This window comes from Gymnogyps californianus, chromosome 1, assembly GCF_018139145.2.
Source record: "Gymnogyps californianus isolate 813 chromosome 1, ASM1813914v2, whole genome shotgun sequence".
In the NCBI taxonomy this organism is placed as follows: domain Eukaryota; kingdom Metazoa; phylum Chordata; class Aves; order Accipitriformes; family Cathartidae; genus Gymnogyps; species Gymnogyps californianus.
The window spans coordinates 21,171,139-21,190,841 of record NC_059471.1 but is presented as its reverse complement, the minus strand read 5'-3'; the positions used below and the strand labels follow the sequence as shown (position 1 = coordinate 21,190,841).

The following is a 19,703-nucleotide window of genomic DNA, read 5'->3' as shown; positions in this document are numbered from 1 at the left end:
AAAAAATAAGTGCTGCAGTTTTTTTCAGTGATGGCACACACTGAGCCTTGGCACTGTCTTCTATCCATGCCTATTTCATGTTTGCTGTTAAAGTGCCAGATACTCTGCTTTGGTATCTTTGCTTGAAAAGTCTTTTTATTGGTGCTGCTTTCCTGATCTCCAAACACCTCAGTAGTTTAGTCATGCACCTGTGTTCTGCCATAGTTCACATGCTTCTGCACAAAAATTGCCTAGGAACCAGCTCTTACCTCTGGCAAAGTACCCTCCTGGTGCAGTGTGATCTCAGGCTAAGCTTACACTGCAGCAATTTATTGCTCTGATTGTGAGAGCTAAAGTAAAGGAAGCATCTGCCTGAGTACTACACTGTTCGAGTGCTCTAGCAGAAATTCAGGGGCATCAGCAGCTCTGTGTGCAGCTTCTTATGTTCACTGCCTGGGCCGTAACTTGCCCGCACAGGTATGATGTGTTCTCATGGCTGCATGCACGCATCTTGGAATAGCTTATTTTGCTGTGTCCACTCAAATAACTTTAAGTATTTTTCTTAAATTTATTTAATATTCTTTAAAATTATTTAAAAATATTCTTTTTGAAAAGGGGAATCGCTGGAGGGCTTTAGGGACAGGTCTTAATTTTATTTAAAAATGCAGGCAATTTAGTACTGCCAGTGTTCTCGGTGACCTAAACACAGATTTATGATAGGTCATGATGGTGGTGGTTGGTGCGCTCCAAAAATCTGTTTCTCTGCTTGTATGTTATACTAAAAATAGAAGATTTACAAAACCATATATAAACTCTTCCCTCTCCCTGTTCTCTCTCTCCCGTTCTTTTCTATTTGTCTTTTTTGGTTGTCAAATGCCAATGCCATGTGCCAAAGACAAACATCTATTTTATCTCTTCAGGTATTTTATGCTGCCTTAGACCAAATCTACCATGGGAAACATCCTCTAAAAAAGTCAACCACAGAAATTTTAAAGGAAACGCAGGAGAAAGTTTATGGATTGCCATATGTACCTAATACGGTGAGTAGAAACTTACTGACTGTATAAGCTACACCTTCTCTTGGACAGCATGTTAATACCCCTACCTCTCCCTGCCCCTTGCCCCGCACACTCATATGCTTATTGTTGTATTGTTATGTTGAAAGAGTTTTCTTTCTTTCAGCCACTTTATCCAGAGAGTAGGGTGTTGGAAATTTTCAGCTAACAATCAGAATTTAATTAATGTACCTGTTTTTGTACAGGTGTAGTCTTGTCATGCTTAACTTGATTACTTTTTCTTTTATTTGTTTATTAAGGAAGGCACTGGAAACAATACATTGGAAAGAGGGTTTATTCTAGCTTTGCAAAGGACTATTTGTAAAAGGCAACAAAACACTGTCCTGCATGTTGGTGTTTGTATACTGTCAGTGTCAGCATGTGAGAGCAAGTCAGTGTGAAGTAGGACTTGGAAGTGAGTTTTTCTCACTGTATTGCTGTGACCTTTGGCATGTTGCTTATTTATCCTTTCATGTGGTATCTGAAAGTGTTAAAGCCTTGAGTTCTGCTGAGCTACGTAATTTTGATCTTCATCATGACTAATCGTGCATTTGTTCTGTGCTTCATGTAACATCCAAAGGTGCAGTTTGCATAGCTGATAGTCACGGGATTTCCTGGGCTGTCTGGAGCTGAATTCCCAGCCGGAGCATGGCCCGAATCACTGTTTGACACTTTAGTCAGAATACCCAGATCCTTTCTCTGCTTTCTGCTTCTCAGGAAATGTACTTTTCTCTGTAGCAAAAATGTGACTTTCATCCTCTGAAAAGGGTATTTGGAGATCCATGCTTCAGCCCTTTCCTCGTCGAAATTGTACTGCCTCTGCTGGCCTGGCAAAGTCAGAGAAGTGGAAGCAAGATGTCTTCAGATTACCACGTCTGACTTCTTAGCATTTTTATAAGTGTTGTTTTACACTGTTCCTCCACAGGTGTTAGTTATCCAGTGAACAGCATAGTTCCCTGCTTTGAAAGTTAGCCTGCGTTTTTTGTTCCATTTAAAATATTTTTTATTTAGCTGTTACCTTCAAAAGAGTGTAACATCTTCTAATGAGCATAGCCTCAATATGAAGAGAGACAGCAAGTTTTGGCCTGGAACATTATCCCAGCAAAATGTACTGTGAACTTTTGAATTGTCAGAAAGTCTATGTTCTTTACATTTATTGAATGTAGAATTAGTGTGTCTAGTCAAGAACTGTAATACAATTTAAATTTCAGTAAAACTTAGTGAAAAATTACATTAGAAGAACGTTAGCGCTCTGTAGAGTAATTAACATCTGTAATTTGGCTTGCTGTCCTTTGCTGCTCTTTCTTCCAAACTTAAGATGTTTTCAGTTTAATTTGTAGTCCAGATAAAAAAAAATAAATGTCTTGAAAGTAACACGTTTTTTTTTTGTAAGTGAAGAGAGTATATTCCTTCCTTTCATTTAATTTCAGAGCTAGACATTGAAATACAGTAAGAGAGACCAGCTTTTATTTTCATCTGTCATTTGGCTAGGTACATACATGGCTGGCAGAGAAAACAAAGTATTTTGATTATTTGAATTTTATCTGCTCTCTAGGTTTAGATTCAATTATGAATTGCTAAGTCAGGCTTGTATATCTTAAGTTAGTGGTGTTGGGTAAAAGTAATTCTTCCTTAGTGAAGATCTTAAATGCATTAATGTGATTTTCTGTAGTCGCATTGTCTGTCAGGGCTGCACAAGCATCCATTATTATCTCCTCCTTATAAACCTTAATTCCCTCTTACTGCTCTTGATAGGCAAGTAAACTTAGTAAATATCCTCTGAATGTACTTGAGCTTCAATCTCATTGTGCAGACTCATTTTCTGAAGTAAAGCTACAGCATATATCTTCAGCAGATGAATTTCTGTCTTTCTGAGGCACGGCTTAGATAATAGGACAATTTGTATGCATCTTTTTGTTATAGTACTTTCAAAATGAGGCACATAACTACACCTAATAAGTAAATGCTGCTGTACCTATGTGGTGATACCTATTTTAAGGTAAACCAAAGCATCATCCTCAGCAAATACCATGTCTTATGTGCCAACAGCAGGAGAGAGAGTGGGGAAAAACCCCTGTCGAAGCCTGTATTTGCCATTCAAATAGGCTTTACAGGCATTGGGGCAGTTGGCACTGCATGCAGTAGTATTTCCATTGGCTGCATTGACACAGATGGTCACAGAAGCTAGTGCCACATGCAAGGTAGAAAGGAAGAATGGAGCAGACTGGAGACAGACGGAAGCACAGAGAAACAGCACTCCATGAGACACTGTTTTCCTGAAGAATGCAAATCTCGATTTCTGGCTGGCCATTGCTTATCTGTTCAAAAGTACACAGGGTTTGCTGCTGGCTCCTGGAGGATGAAATTCCACTGGGATTTCTTTGCTCTATTACTGAATCCAGAAGCTGACAACTGCCAGGCAGGGGGCAAGGAAGTGTATCTGCCTGTTTTTGTAGTGTCTGGCAGTTTTGTTGCCAGAGGAGATTTGTGTTACTGAGCTTGGAAAATGAATAGAAATTTTGCGCAGGCTGGGTTCTTGAGTCCTTGTGATGCCTTTAAAAAGCAAACAGTCTTCCTTTTGACTATTCTAAGAAAGCAAGATAAACCAAATAATAATGACCACACATTTTCCTGCCATTTCTTCCTGAATGTAATTGGTGTCAAAATCTGTGCACTGTGGGAAATTCAGTACTCTGCTTTTGCTCCAAACTTTTCTTCAAATCATAGCTTATTTCTCATCTCTTGTGAAGCCAGCTTCCATTTACTATGGCCTGCCTTGCAATTGATAACACTGTCTGCTTTTAGAGTATCTCCCCTGGTCCCTTCTACCTTTGTCTCCAGGATGCCCAGAGAAACTTTTAAAAAAGTATCAGGTGACCCTTTGATCAACCTGAGACATGATCAAAGTTTCTCCCCGTGATCTGTTGCTTAGTCCCCTGCCTGTCCCCCAAGTTCAGACTTGAAAACTACTTTCCTTTGAGACAGTCATCAAAACTTAATGCTATGCCATTGTTAGTCCTGCGCCAAGCATAATAATTCCTATCTCCTGCTGTGGGTTTCAGTTCAATATCGTAACAAAAAATAAGACACAGGGTAAACAGGCTCTGCAGTGATAGTGGAGATTGCAGCCTTCTGCAGTTACAGGAAAGAGCTCCCAATAATGAAGTGGTTTTACAATACAGACCAGCTGCCCAAATCATCATACCTGATTTTCTTTTGTGAAATATTGAATTCGTTTGAATTATTGATTCTTATTTTCAGAAAATTATTATGGACTTACATATTAATTGTCTCTCTGTCACAGTAATCTTTCTTCATTCTAATCTGGAAGTTTGGTGGGAGATGCTGGTTTGACTTGTGACTGTGAGGAAAAATGGTTTTGAAGAGTGAGGCACAGCGAATCTGGGTTCTTTTTTAGATTGCTGCCAAATAGTCCCTTTTGCATTTTTTTAAATTACATGGTCTTCTGGTAAGCTTTTCTTCCAGAAACGGAAGAATTTCTTGTGTGGTACTTGAATACAAAGTGCAATGTTGGAATTAACACATCATTATAATTACATTTGATAGGAGGGAACATGTTGGTATGTAGGGAGCCTTTTGATATTTTTTGGAACACTAAATAATTTGCTATATACCTTTTTGCTCTAGCATGTTAAGCACATATTAGTTCAGAAGGACCACCTCTACTGGTGGCCTAACATTTACATCAGGTTACAGGCTTAATTATGCTTATATACTTTTGTCCAGAGTGCAGGTTTCTTTGGCAGCATGAGAACTTCTTAATGGCCTATGGTTGCTAGTGATTGAAGACACCAAAACACCTGTGAGACCAAATATGTTAGCCAGCCAAGTTTGCCAACAGAAAACAAGGCAGGTATTGTTAGAGAGACCCTAGAGGGAAGAAGTGTATGAAAAATGGTGTTTCACCAGTGTGGTGGTTAGTCTTTCTTCTTCCTGCAGCTGGGGGGACTCTGCCCAGACAGGATCCTGACCTTGGAAGGCTCCACCTAGGTCCTTGTCTTAACTTGCTGGGATTGTGTCTGTCACGTTCCTGACAAAGGAAATCAATGGATGAGATGCAACTTAACATTTGGAGTGCTTGCTCAGGGAGGCTGTCGGGCACTACAGGAAGATGTGGCTTGGGATGGGTGCTGAGAACACAAGGATTTCATTAACAGGGCACATGTAAAGGCATCTGGGAGGTTGGTCGGCTGAAGAGGAGTTGGTGTCACTAGACAGAAAGAACTAGCTTCTCTGCAGAGAGAAAATATTTTTGGCATCACACATTGTCACCATGTGCCCAAGCCCTCTTTTTATTTTGTTGAAGAACACCTGAGGGCAAAAGAGCAGCTGTATGCCTCTTTTTCCTTCTTAGGAGCCTTTTCTTAGGAGTTTGAAGGTGACCTGACCTCATGCTTAGTTGTGTTGGGTAAGCCAGAGACCAAAAATGGAGACAATGTGGTTTCTGAAGTTCTGTATCGCAGTCTTGTACTGATCATGATCATTGTCAGTAGTTGTCGTGGTTTAACCCCAGCTGGCAACTAAGCACCACACAGCCATTTGCTCACTCCCCCCCACCCAGTGGGATGGGGGAGAGAATCAGAAAAAAAAACAAACCTCGTGGGCTGAGATAAAGACAGTTTAATAGGACAGAAAGGAAGGAAAAAAAATAATGATAATGATGATAATAATAATAATAATAATAATATGACAATAGTAATACTAAAAGAATTGAACTATACAAAGCAAGTGGTGCACAATGCAATTGCTCACCACTCACCAACTGATGGCCAGTTAGTTCCCGAGCCGCGATCCGCCCCTCCCAGCCAACTGCCCCCAGTTTATATACTGGGCATGATGTCATATGGTATGGAATAGCTCTTTGGCCAGTTTGGGTCAGCTGTCCTGGCTGTGTCCCCTTCCAACTTCTTGTGCCCCTCCAGCCTCTTCTTGCTGGCTGGCCATGAGAAGCTGAAAAATCCTTGACTTAGTGTAAACACTACTTAGCAACAACTAAAAACATCAGTGTGTTATCAACATTATTTTCCTACTAAATCCAAAACACTGCACTATACCAGCTACTAGGAAGAAAATTAACTCTGGCCTAGCTGAAACCAGGACAGTGGTGATGCTGCAGTGAAGAGGAGAGTATTGTTTTTAACAGGCCTATTCCTCAGCCTACTGAGGGCTGGCTGGCAGTTTGAGTGAAATATCTTGCTATTGCATCTGCCATCTGTGTTGTCGTGGCATCTGTTCTCTTAGGATTTCTTGTTAGGTCTTTGGAGTGACTACTAATGTGTAGTTATAACTCTGGTCCTGTATAACATTTCATGTGAATATCAGTAATGCCATATAAAAAGAATAAATAGTCAGACTGGGCAAGCGATGAGGCAGCTGTCTTAAAATAAGTAAGCGATAACCCTTAACCTCTGAAGGCAAAAGTGGTTTTGAATTCTGAAAACTTTACTCAAGTGGTGAACATAAATCTTGAAATTATTGGTAAGGAAGGCTAAATAGTGGCTGCCTATTAAATTTTAAACTGTGATTTCACTTCATGTTTATTTTATCTAAAATCTTCCCAAATTTGTCTTAGATTTATTAAGTTAAACTAATGTAACCTTAGAACCTAAGCAAAACTGAAAGCTAGGTTAAAGGAAATTAAAAAGAACAGCTGAAAGGTAGAATTGGTGCTGTTGGCAAAGAGCTTTTAAATGACCAATACTGGGTTGAGGATGAGAGAATAAAATTTATTGGTGTTAATCAACAAGATGCTGAAAAGAACTGAGTGGGAGAAAAAGCCTGTACATTTGAATATCTGAGAAAAGGAGGTTATTAGAAAAGTAGAAGCCATATAAAAGTGTGAAAAACAGAAGACAAGATAAGCTCTAGTGAGCCAAAAGTAAAATTGTGGAAGTTTTGAGCAGCTTAAAAACCAAAAACATCAGTAATTATTAAAAACAATGCATCAGAAAGAGGAAAGCTGCCAGATATTTGCTGGAACTGGAAAATAGCTAAGTATGATGATTCAAAAGACATTATGTAGTTACAGAGAGACTGAACCAAAGACACTGAACCAAAGACACAAACTATCCTGATGCAAAAAAGATTTGTTAATAAGGGACCAAGCCCTTTAAAGACTTTATTAAGACCATGCAAAATAGAAATCATGATATGAGTAGAGATAATTACTAAAAGAATACAAGAATTCAGAATAAAAAGGCTAGAAATGCTGAGTTGCAAAACGCAAGCAGTGAAGGTAATAAAGTTCTATAACTACTGAAGAAATAAGAAGAGAGTGGGGGAGAGAACAACAACAAGTATCAGAGAAAGCAGAAATATTCCATGCCTCTGCCTCTGTGGTTTTTAAAAAATAAGTGAATTTTGATTAGGAAAGTAATGCATATAATTTTTGAGATGGATAGAAACACAACTGAGATTAAGGAATGAAAGAGAGAGAATAATTAGATTAGATGTAGTCAGGTTGTCAGAATATTTAAGTTTGTCAAAGCAGTCACTGACCTGGAGGAATTACCACTCACAAATTCATGAAAAAGTGGTAGTGCTATTAGGATAACTACTCTTATGAAGGGAGGAGAACTTGGGAACTGTAGACTAATCGCTCAGACTTTGTCACTCAAGAAGTAGTAGAACCAATTACTAAGCAGCTCATAAGTACCTTGAGAACAATCAAGTGAGCAAAATAACGATGATTTTGTTAAGAACCATCTGAGATAGAAAAATCCACTTTTCTTCTTAAGAAATTGATTGACCTTAGGAATAGGAAGGAAGTGGTTGATAGCATAACTCTAGACTTAGCAAGCTTTCTGACACTTGCAAATCGTAGTTCTACAAGCAAACTGTGGACTTATGGCTGAGGGAACATGTAGAAAACATGCTGACAGAGCAGATGAAAGCTTAGTTTCAGACTGGGACATTTTAAGTGGAAGTCACCAGGAATCTGTCCAGGAATTGCTGCAATTCTGTATTTTTGTTAATGATTTGGATGAGAATTTATTGATAATATTTATAGAAGCTCCTTCAGTTGACAAAGATTGCAGAAATAATGAAAAGTAGAATTTAAATGATCCAGAGAATTTGGATCCAAAGCAGTTGGATCATTGTGTTGTAAGTCAAGCAAGCAGGGCAGAAGACCAGCTTGGCTGAACAAGGAACTCCTCGTGGAGCTCAGGAGGAAAAAGAAACTGTATGATCTTTGGAAGCAAGGTCAGGCTTTGCAGGAAGAGTACAGAGCTCTGGTTCGTTTATGCAGGGAGAAGACACAAAAGGCCAAAGCTCAATTAGAGTTGAAACTGGCCAGTGTTGTTTCAGATAACAAGAAGGGCTTTTTTCAGTATGTTAATAGCAAGAGGAGGTCTAAAGAAAACATTGGACCAATACTTGTTGAAGATGCTCATCTGACTAATAGGGATGAAGAAAAAGTGGAGGCATTCAATGCGTTTTTTGCCTCAGTCTTTAATAATACTGATAGACCTTGGGCTGCCCAGTCCCCTGAGTTGGAGGACCATGAGTGTGGGAACAGCGTCTTTCCATTTGTGGACACCGAAACTGTAAGGGACTAGCTGTATCAGCTGAATGTTCACAAGTCTGTGGGGCCTGATGGGATTCATCCCAGAGTTCTGAAGGAGCTAGCAGATGTTATGGCAGGACCCCTCTCTATCGTCTACCAAAGGTCTTGAGAGTCTGGGGAGGTCCCCGATGACTGGAAGCTACCCAGTGTTGTTTCAATTTACAAAAAGGGCATAAGGGAAGACCCAGGGAACTACAGACCTGTTCGTCTAACCTCAGTGCCTGGAAAAATTAAGGAGAAGATTACACTGAGTACTGCTGAAGGGTGTTTAAAGAATAATGCAGTCATCAGGCACAATCAGGATGGGTTCACAAAAGGAAAGTCCTGTTTAACTAATTTGATATCCTTCTATGACAAGGTCACCCACCTAGTGGATGAAGGGAAGGTGATGGATGTAGTTTTTCTGGATTTTAGTAAGGCTTTTGATACTGACCCTCACAGCATCCTTCTGGACAAGTTGTCCAGCTGTGGGATGAGCAGGTTCACAATGCACTGGCTGAAGAACTGGCTGAAGGGCAGAGCTCAAAGGGTTGTAGTGAATGGGGCTACATCTGGCTGGGGACCAGTCACCAGCAGTGTTCCTCAGGGTGCAATTCTAGGGCTAGTTCTGTTCAATATATTTCTCAATTATCTGGATGCAGGAGTTGAATGCACCATTAGCAAGTTTGCTGATGATACCAAGCAGGGAGGTGCTGTTGACTCTCTTGATGGACAGGAGGCCTTGCAGAGGGATCTAGATAGATTGGAGCATTGGGCTATAACTAATGGGATGAAACGTAACAAGTCCAAATGCCGGATTCTGCACCTAGGACAGAGTAATGCCAGGCACAAGTATAAATAGGGAGAGGAGTGGCTGGAGAGCAGCCCTGCAGAAAGGGATCTGGGGGTGCTGGTCGACAGCAGGCTCAATATGAGTCAGCAGCATGCCCTGCCAGCCAAGAGGGCAAACCGCATCCCGGGGTGCATCAAACACAGTATAACCAGCCAGTTAAAAGAGGTGATTATCCCGCTGTATTCAGCATTGGTGTGGCCTCTACCTTGAATATTGTGTGCAGGTCTGGACCCCTCAATTTAAAAAGAAGATTAAGGTACTCAAATGCATCCAGAGGAGGACAACAAAGCTGGTGAAAGGGCTGGAAGGCATGTTCTACGAGGATCGGCTAAGGACTTTGGGCTTGTCTAGTTTGGAGAAAAGGAGGCTGAGGGGCGACCTCATTGCTCTCTACAGCTTCCTGAGGAGGCAAAGTGGAGAGGGAGGTGCTGATCTCTTCTCCCTGGTACCCAGTGACAGGACACATGGGAATGGTTCAAAGCTGCATCAGGGGAGGTTTAGACTGGACGTTAGGAAGCATTTCTTTACCAAGAGGGTGGCCAAACACTGGAACAGGCTTCCTAGAGAGGTGGTCAACGCCCCAAGCCTGTCAGTGTTTAAGAGGCATTTGGACAATGCCCTTAATAACATGCTTTAACTTTTGGTCAGCCCTGAATTGGTCAGGCAGTTGGAATAGATGATCACTGTAGGTCCCTTCCAAGTGAAATATTCTATTCTAGTTTGCATTAGGAAAACAATTAAATATATAAGTATTTAAAGAACAATAAATGCCAAAAGAGCATGCTTTTGTTAATGGGAAGCTGTTAAAGAAAATTGTATCTGGTTTTTGTATATATTTTAGTATTTGCTGTTGGGGACTTAGCAGTGGGTAGTGTTGTGTCCTGTAGTAGGTGTCTACCTACCTAAAAAACTGGAAGAAATAAGGAGAAGCAGTTTTGGAAAGATAATAGGTTTGGAAACATGACCTATGAGGAAAGTTGAGGAAATGGAGTTTATTTGGCTAGCAAAGAGAAAATTATGTGGGCACACATGAGTATGTTCTGGCATTGAAAACCTTTATGAAAAAAAATGTAATTGGAATTGAGACTGTGATAAATTTTTTCTTATGAGTAAGCAGATAGTAGGAGGGGAAGAAATGGTTTAATTTACAGCAAATGTGATTATGGTTAGTACCTAATCTTTTAAAGTCTTGTCAGTCTTTTCCCTCGTTTGTTGAAGAGGGAAGCAGACACCCAGTAGGTCTAGGATCTCCCTTATAGTGATTTTTAAAGAAACCACTGTTGTAGATCACAGAGACATAGATTTCATAGTAAAGGCAGAGAGCCTTCATAGAAGATTGCTTTTACACTTTTTCTCTCCATTCAGTTACTTGAAGAGGCACTGATGTTGCTCATATTCCACTCTTTGGAGTGTTTTGAAGAGAGATGAAGTCATCTGTCATTACTCAACCTCTTGAAGTTTGTGTAACCCCTTCAAAGTAATTTTTTACCTTGCTGTGTTGGAAACCAAAGTTGTTTACACAAAGTGCAAATCCCTGGATTAGTTTTCATATGAGCCTTCTTAAAAGTATACTATAAAACCAAGTTGAAGAGTCTGGGTCTGAGGAAAAGATTAATAAAGGAGTGCACAGTGAACTCTGGGGAAGTGATAGTTCTATAAATAATTAATAGCTAAAAGCCATTTCAAAAGGATTGGTGCCCTGCTGAGGTCAGTATTAAAGTAGATGCTGTGACTTTCAAAAGCTCTTAAAGTCACCCTTCAAGGTTTGTTTAGGTTTCTGTCTTTCTGGAGTTGAGTTCATTTTATGATAAAGAAAATGCTGATAGCAAATACTGTGAAGATTTGTTTTCCGGTGGTAATACGACACTGTTCACTGGGCAGCTATCTACAGCAGCAGAGTGTTTACAGATATCATAAGATATGAAGCACTTTTAAGGAAATTCTTTTTGCAAGTGTTAGCCCCATGAAACTCAAACATACTTTAGCGATAGTATTTACCATGTAGTAGAGCATTTTAAGGAACAGCGCAGGGATTAGTTGCCTACATCTCCTGGTAACATTTTGAAATAGCTATATGTGCTTTAGGTATATCTTATATATATATAAAAACACAGATTGCTTTGTTTAGTTTTATATAATTCTGCTCTCACAGCTCACATATCCTTTTTTTCCCCCAGGATTGCAGTACTGGAGCTATATTTGATAGTGATAGATATAACTGAATATATCATTGCCATAAACACAGGCTAGAGGGCCTGAAATTAAATACTCTTCAAATGTAGTGGGAGATTGTCCTGTCTATGAAAAGCTTGTAGTCAAAACAGAAAAGAACAAGAGAGAGGAACTATTATCACCCTCGCTTAACAGGAGGTGGCAGTTAGACTGAGAGGGGAAAAAAAGTAGTTTCTTTAAGTTCATACTGCAGTTTGTGGCAGATTCAGGATTAGAATCATGATCCCCTAAATCCCTGTCTGGAACGGCTTTGGCAAAAGATAGTAAATGAGCATTACTGTAAAACAGTAGCTATCTCATCTTCCAGTGTAGGTACAGGTAATTTACATGATTAAGTTGTACTGGCAAATACACTTTGCAGTTACAACGTTGCTTAAGATATTTCTCATTTTTTGTAAGAGCTTATCTTAAGCAGCATTCATGATGTTTGTTTTCAAAGAATAGGTCAATACTTAAGTTTAATTGATAAAGTAGAATAAAAACCTTGGGCTTCAGTGTGAGTCTGTACCCGAAGGAAACCGTGATGATCTGATTCTCATTGTCTCAGGCTTATGAATCTTTAAAGCTTAGGCAGTAATAGAAATTATTAATTGGTAATAGAATGGGGTGTCTGTGTTGCATGTGTATGTGTGGAGTTGTGTTACAACATGAAGGACTTGTATGGAAATTGTCTGATTGCATATTTCTTATATTTTACTTTAAAGACTTGTTATAATGTTTACAAGTAACACTGTCTCTCAACTTGTCCAAATAAGGTCAGTCAAAGGACACAATATAGAATCACTTTTCATATCTCTGTGTCTTTTAATCCAAGTTTTAAGGATTGTGGAGCAATGCAGAACATATATACAGCTTTTTGATGTCGATATTCTTTGTTATCTCCCATGTCCCCCTTCCCCCAGTCCCTTTGTGGGGAGGAGAGAAGAGGATGAAGAGTAAATGGTTTTAAATTATTTTGCTATAAGCAGCTCAAATGCATTAATAGTTTATAAATAAAAATGGAATATTTTTCTTTATTTAAGTAATTCAAAGACCATATGGTACATATCTAGAATCACCTAAGTGGTTAATTGCATGTTAAATTCCTTTCCTCTTCCCTAGTGTAAACAACTGCAAAAATATTTACATTCCCTGCCTTGCTAGATTTATTTATCATTTTATAATAAAAACAAAGAAGTGTTATAAATTGAAATCTTAATCTTTTGCTTGACTCACTTTCTAAAATGTCAGCGATGTCTCTGGGTTGGTTTACTTTGTGTGCTCTCCCACTCCTAACACAGAAATGCATGACACTGAAAAACTGAAGAGTATTGACGTTAAGCAAGTTAGAGGCGCAGCACAAGATGTGGTTTCTCGAAATTAGCTTTCTGTTATTCTAAACAAGATTAGAAACTGCAGCAACGGAAGTGGCTTTAAAGCTCTTTATTGGATTTTTTTATTATTGTGAAACTCCAGAATGATGGTGATGTAATTCTATAAAACTTAGAGAGGCTCAGGCCAAAAACACAGAAAGTAAGTTGACCGAGCAAGCTGCTGCATACCTATGGAGAGAGCTGTTTCTGCCAGTCAGTGAGTGCTCTAGCTTTTCCCCAGAGGTAGCTACTGGCACAAACACTTTGCAAACTCTGCATTCCAAAACTCATTAAACTGTTTCTTCAAGTGAGAATGAATTGAGGACGTCTTCAAAGCACGTTGTAAACTTATGTAACAAACTAATACGGAAAAAAATTCTGTGATTTGTTTCAGAACAAAAGAGTGAATTCTTTAAGCTGCAAAGCGTATGTGAAAATCCTTTTCTTATTTTGTAAAGTAAATGAGTAGTTTAAACAGAAAAGTGGGAGAATAAATTTGCAATCTGACAATTTGGCCTCCCCAAAATAAGTGCACCCAGCGGCAGAGCTTGAGCTTTGGAGCCTGGCAGCCACAGCCCGGGCTTCTGCTAGCAGTGCTGGGTTGCTCGTGCCCATTACTGTGCGGGGGCAAGAAAAAAAGAGGAGCCTTACCAGGATGCTTCTCAGCTTGTTTAACTGCAGGCTCAGTTATTTTGGGAAAGGGAGCATAGAAGAGGTTCAGAGAAGGGTGTTTAATTCAAGTAGATTAGCACACTAATTCTGGGAGTCACTGTAATGAATGAATGAGACTGAAATTTTCTGTACATGATGACTGGATGTTGTTGTAGTTCTGTGCTGTGAAATCTCTTGAGTATCTTCCTTGAATTTTGAGAAAAGTGATCTAGGACAGAAGATGGGTGTGAAGAGCATGAAAATGCAAAGTGGAGTCAAAGGAAAAAAGTAAGACCAGATCTCCTGGTCATCAGATAATACAGTTTTTTTCTTTTGCTAAAAGCACTTTTTCCCTCCGATATTTTAAAATGATGCCTGCGCAGCTAGTACATCAGATGGGGAAACTTGCTAAGCTAAATGTGGAGCATCCCTCCGATCTGCACCCCACAGTAAATTCACCATTTTTCTGTGTTGAAAAGTGGCTTCATAATTCTTGACCTGTAACGTACAGCTCTTTACGTTCCACCTCCAGCTCCTGCTGTATGAGTGGCTCTGACGCAGTGCCAAGAAAACATTGCCTTCGCTAACTTTCAGTGTGCTTGTTTGCATGCCAGAGCGGTGTTGTCCTGGATTTCCACTAGCCCTGATAAACCTTGGTCTCAGCAGAGGGAAATAGCCTGTACTGATTTCCATGCTAATCGCCGTTCTCTTCTGGCTCCCAAGTTACCAGAGCCTGGAGCTTCTTCATGACTCCCAGGAGTTTTCCACCCATGCTGATAGCTAAATTCAAGGGCATTAGGAGCAATAATATCAAGTTAGTGCCAGAGCCAGGGGTTCTCCACCCAGTAGCCCCTGAAGGAGATAAGTTGGCTGCTCCTCTGTTGGGTTTCCTGCCAGAATAAGAATTTAATTAAGAAGGGGGAGGGCATCAAATATCATCTCCATCAAATACTGTTCCTCGTGGAAACTATTCAACAACTTGCTCATTGATGTAATTACTGTAGCACACATTTTGTAATTAGAAAACTTAAATGACGAAAATGCTTTTCTTAATTTAGTGTTGGGTCTTTTCAGGTTCTCGCTTGTGTTTTTTGTCTTAAGATGCAAAGCAAAATGGACTTAAATATACTTTGAAGTAACTGAAATCACACCAGAAACTGTTGGAAGAGCATTTTGAAAAGTCCAGGCACTAGTCAAGAATTTCTGTAGTTTTTTTTTTTTTTCCTTTCCCAAAGATGTGGTAGGATTTTGTAGCACTGATTCCATGTAATTAGTGGAGCTCCATGGAACAGTGATTACCCACGCTCAAAAAAAAGCTGGGTTAATATCTGTTAAGCCATCTGTAGTTTTTTCCTTCCAGTTTTGTCTTTTTAGAATCACATCGAAATTTTTATATCAGATTATTTTTGTGATAATCTTAACAGTTCTAAATTTAAAATTCAAATAATTGAATCCTGAATTAGTTTATGTAGTCTTCAAAACAGTTTAGTTTAACTGATCCTACCATATTGTTAAAATGAATGAAGTGGCTTAACTTTTAAATAGAAGATAGAAGTTGTAGTAAATTATTCAAATTTCTCCTGGAGCAGTAGTCCTATCCTCTCCAAAGATAACAGGATAAATACTTCTGTCCTCTGACTACAAAGGAAGCCTACGTGACTAGTTTGGGCAAGACACCTAGTTTAAGGCAGCTAAAGTAAAATGAACTGAATCTTACCCTAAGAATGTATCCTACAAGGACTTTTTAAAAAATTCCTCATAAGGTGTAAGAATACAAAAGTATCAGTGAGGTATTCTTGTTTGTTACACGATGAGATGGAAAGCCATTGCACATGGAATTTTGGAAATATTTCAGACATGGTTGTAAGAGAAGATTGATAATGTTGGTGGGAAAAAGGCCCCTTTAATAACTGCAGTGCATCAGTTGCACACCTTTATTTCAGTCTGTTGTGCTGGATAAAAAGCAGGCATGAACATGACCTGTGGATGGCATATTATCATAACCCATGGGCTATGCTGTAAAATGCACTGTTTTATAAACTCCTGGAGTGGGTTCATGGAACTTTTTGAAGTAGGTGATTACTCAGAGTCTTCATTAACTTTCTAGCTGGTTACCAAAAATATAACATTTAATAAGGAGAGTGCCCTAGTTCTACATGTCTAGCCTTTACCCTTTCCAAAAGGGAAATTGATATGTCTTTTTTTTTTTTTTTTTAATATGGAGAAATCATTCAGCATTGGAAATAACACAAGAAATCAAGTCATTTTGCATCGATAGCTAATTTTATTAAAATGGAGTTTTATGCTAAAAGGTGTACCATTTAGTTTTAAATACATTTACAGTGATGTGTTTATTTTTTATTGATCACAGAACTTTTTAAAGGAGTATCAGTCTATATGTTCTTGGGCTTTTTGAACGTTTTATTGCCTAGATTGTAATCTCATCTGTATACGTAGGAAGAGTTTCTTAATGCAGGCAGGTAGCTCCTTGTGAATTAGGGTAGAGGATGTGTCTTAATGTTTAAATATTTGTTTACAGGTAGCTAAGTCCAGTTTTGGAAAGTTAATTGCTAGAACAGCATAGAATCAGAAAATATACTTGAGTAATGTAATAGGTACTAGGTAATGGTGAAATATTGAAGATTGGAGTTCCTGATCAGAAACTTTGTGTGAGGACTGAGAAAAAAGTAGTGACAGGGAATGATGACATGCTAGAGTTACTCATACTCTGGGGAAAATCTGTACTGGTTAAAAAAAAAAATCTTTAAAATCAACTATAGGCTTCAAACTTCACTAGGGAATAGCAGTGTTTATAATCAGATTTCCTTGACTGCTGTTTGCAGTAGGAAAACAATCCTAGTTGCAGTATGCCTTTGAGGACGGTAGTCATCTTACATAACTTGAGCTATCTAAAAGTATGTTCCTTATGTATTCCAATGAAGGAAGAGAGAGTCATCTATACCTTATCTGTCTTAGGCATCTATCTTAAGATGGATTGACTCATCCTCTATTTTTGTTTCCTTTTTTGGATACTGTCCTGTTGCCAATGAATTTTTGAATTCTCAACTTCATCATATTTGAGAGCCTCCCCAAATGCAGGGAGAGGGACAAGCAGTGTCTTTCCTTGGTCTTTCTATATCCTTTCCTTTTCTCTTTTGAAAGGAAGCAGTGTGAAGTTTCTTAAGTATATTAGCAAAGACGAGGTCAAACAAAATGTCTTGTATTTGAACAGAGGGTACAGAGGCCTGTTTTAGGTGCAGACTCTGAAACAATGTCTTGGACAGATTGCTGAGAAGATGTTCTTTTCTCCTTGCTTATTTGTGATAGAGAGTTTCAATAAACCTGATGAATGGAATAGTAGATCATCCTGGAAGTGCAGATGAGCTGTTTTAGGTGCAGACCATTAAATGCTAGAGCATTTGATGTGAATAATGTAATCTGAGCTGTTGAGGAAGACATACTGTCCTAGTTACAGCTTATATGATGCATTAAAATAATTCCTTTCTGATGGGAGAGGCAGAAATTTTCTTCCCTATGTCAAGCTCATAGAAATTATTTTTGTTTGTAGCAGAAAAAGCAACTTGGATTTTTCACTGAAATGATCTATTTGGAAATTATTTAGATTTCTGACTAGGTGAAACCAATTCTTCAATAAAGCTTTCCACATTCCTGAGAAATGTGCTTGAAAGTACAGAACTTTTAATCCTAACTTTGAAAACTTACTATACAATAAAATGAAAGCTGACATGTTTTCCTGCTCAGTCTTCTAAAAACATAGGCACTCTGATCTTTTTCAAAATGTGCTTTTAGTTTAGTGATTATGGTTATAATTAAGGGACTAGTTAGAAAAACTGTAGCTATAAAGTATAAACATGGCAACCACGATACTTTTCAGAACAAACTGGAGAATCTGTATCCAAGCTGAATGTTTTTACATACTTGCATTACAATAAGATGTGGTATGGTTGGTCTTTACTTTAAAGAAAAGAAAAAAAATAGTTAATCATTCTTAAGAATTTGCATCATGCATCAAGACCCACAGGAAAATTGAAGACTGGAGACATTTTTTCATCTTCTCTAACTTTGCTACTCCTACTTTAAACTAGTTGTGTAGGCTACCAGTAGAGGCTAGATTGCTCACCCATGGCAAATTCCATCTGTTTGGGACACCTGTCTTAGGGTGGAGATAACCATCTTGTTAAAAGTAGCTTTTGAATGGCTGAATTACAGCTACCTTTGCGAACTTTATTTGTAGGTGTTGCTCAGAAAAGGGAGCTAACAACTTTGTTTCTCATCAGCTGTTCACAATGATCTAGATTATAGGCCACTGTTTGCTACCTTTTTTAAGGTAAAAAGACTGAGTAAAAGCCAAATACTGGGGTTTTTTTTTCCCACCCTCTCAGTTGGTCATTTTTTTTAACATACACATACATCTTTGACTTGGCTAATGGAGAATAAGATGATGATCAGCACTTTCTTGAATAAAGAAACATAGTTTATTTCAGCTGTCAAAAATCAGGAAATGGTTACTTACAGTGTGATAAAGAATCACAGTCAAAGATAAATAGTTCTGGAAAATTGCTAATGCCCCTTCACTTTTCTGTTTTGCTGCCTCAGAATTTCAGCCATTGACTCTAGGATAAGAACAAGTATCTGACAGCCCATGGATTTAAATTTAAAACATCTGTTATGCTACTTTATTATTTATCTTCTAGTTCCTCTTTAAAACTCTGTTTTCTATAGTACCTACAAAAATCCTGACAACAGTCATATCACAAGAATGTTAAGAGCTTTGACTTTGTATAGGAGGACAAGTAAGACTTGTCTCCTCTTTGGTTTCCTCAGAGAGCCAAAAGGGCAGAGTAAGTTTCTCACTCCTTAGTCTCATTCATCCATCTTCAGTTCAAAAAATATGCCCAAATCTGTTGGGAAACAATGTCTTTTCAGCTTGGACCTGCTTGCCTTTGCACATTGCACCAGAGAGGTGATGAAATCTTCATCCTTGGAGATACTGAGACTTTAGACAGAGCCCTGAGAAACCTCATCCAAGCTGGCTCTGCTTTGAGCAAGGGTTGGACCAGATGACCTTCGGAGGTCTCCCAGTTTAAATTACTCTGTTACAGTCAGGGAAATTAAAAAAAAAGTATTTTTATTTCTGTGAAAGTAAGGCTGATACTTCTGATTTTCTCTGCTAAGAAAACATAAGTAAACAGTCAACACCAAACAGCATTAAAAAAGGAGTCCACCGTCACCGGAATGAGTCATAAAGCCAAGTAACAATACATAAATGAATAACAATATAATTGCAGATGATAATCTGCTATATATATGCATTTAAAAATGTGCAAACAAATCTGTGAAGAATGACATTGCATGTGGACGTAATTGTTTTTTGGCATATGGGAAGCTGTATTTTTTATAGTATTAAATGCAGGTCCCTATTATCATTTTGTTTGTGGCAAAAGTTTATAAATTGAACTTTTCCAAGTGTGACACTGCACTCACCCACATGGAAAATGATAAAATGTTGTGTTACTTGTAATTGTGGTTTTCTTTCAAGACCAGTAGAACAACATAGCTGTTATCAAATATGAATACATTTTTTTACTGCTTGGTTTTCTTTCCGTCTGACCCTATTTATGTATAATTTCAATTGTGATGATCAGTAAATTGGATATACAGTATTTAGGTTGAAAAAAGCTTCTTATCATAAAGGATGCTTTCATTCTGGGATTTCTGGTAGTGGTCTTTTTTTTCTTTTTTCTTTTTTTTTTAACTGTTTGTCATTAATAATATCAGATTTCTTCCATTATACTTCAGAAAATGCCAAACAATTTAAAGGATTTAAAAGATGACTTCTGTTCTGTTTTTTGTTTATTTCTCCTTACAGGCCTGGCAGCTGCGATTCAGTCATCTTGTGGGCTACGGTGCCAAATATTACTCCTACCTCATGTCTAGGGCTGTTGCCTCCATGGTGTGGAAACAGTGTTTTGCTCAGGACCCGTTTGATAGGT

The 19,703-nt window shown here is 38.5% G+C and overlaps 1 protein-coding gene across 4 annotated transcripts in view; it reads left to right on the top strand.

The window, feature by feature from the left end:
• MIPEP (mitochondrial intermediate peptidase) overlaps positions 1-19,703 on the top strand; it is a 659,177-nt gene that overhangs the window by 50,720 nt on the left and 588,754 nt on the right. For all 4 annotated transcript variants that reach the window (XR_007767749.1, XR_007767750.1, XM_050911826.1 and 1 more), the window contains exons 16-17: positions 900-1,019; positions 19,580-19,701. Coding sequence is in view for 2 of the 4 variants with exons in the window: in XM_050911826.1 (XP_050767783.1) it covers positions 900-1,019; positions 19,580-19,701 (242 nt within the window). In the remaining 2 variants the exon portion in view is untranslated. The remainder of the gene's footprint in view (positions 1-899; positions 1,020-19,579; positions 19,702-19,703) is intronic.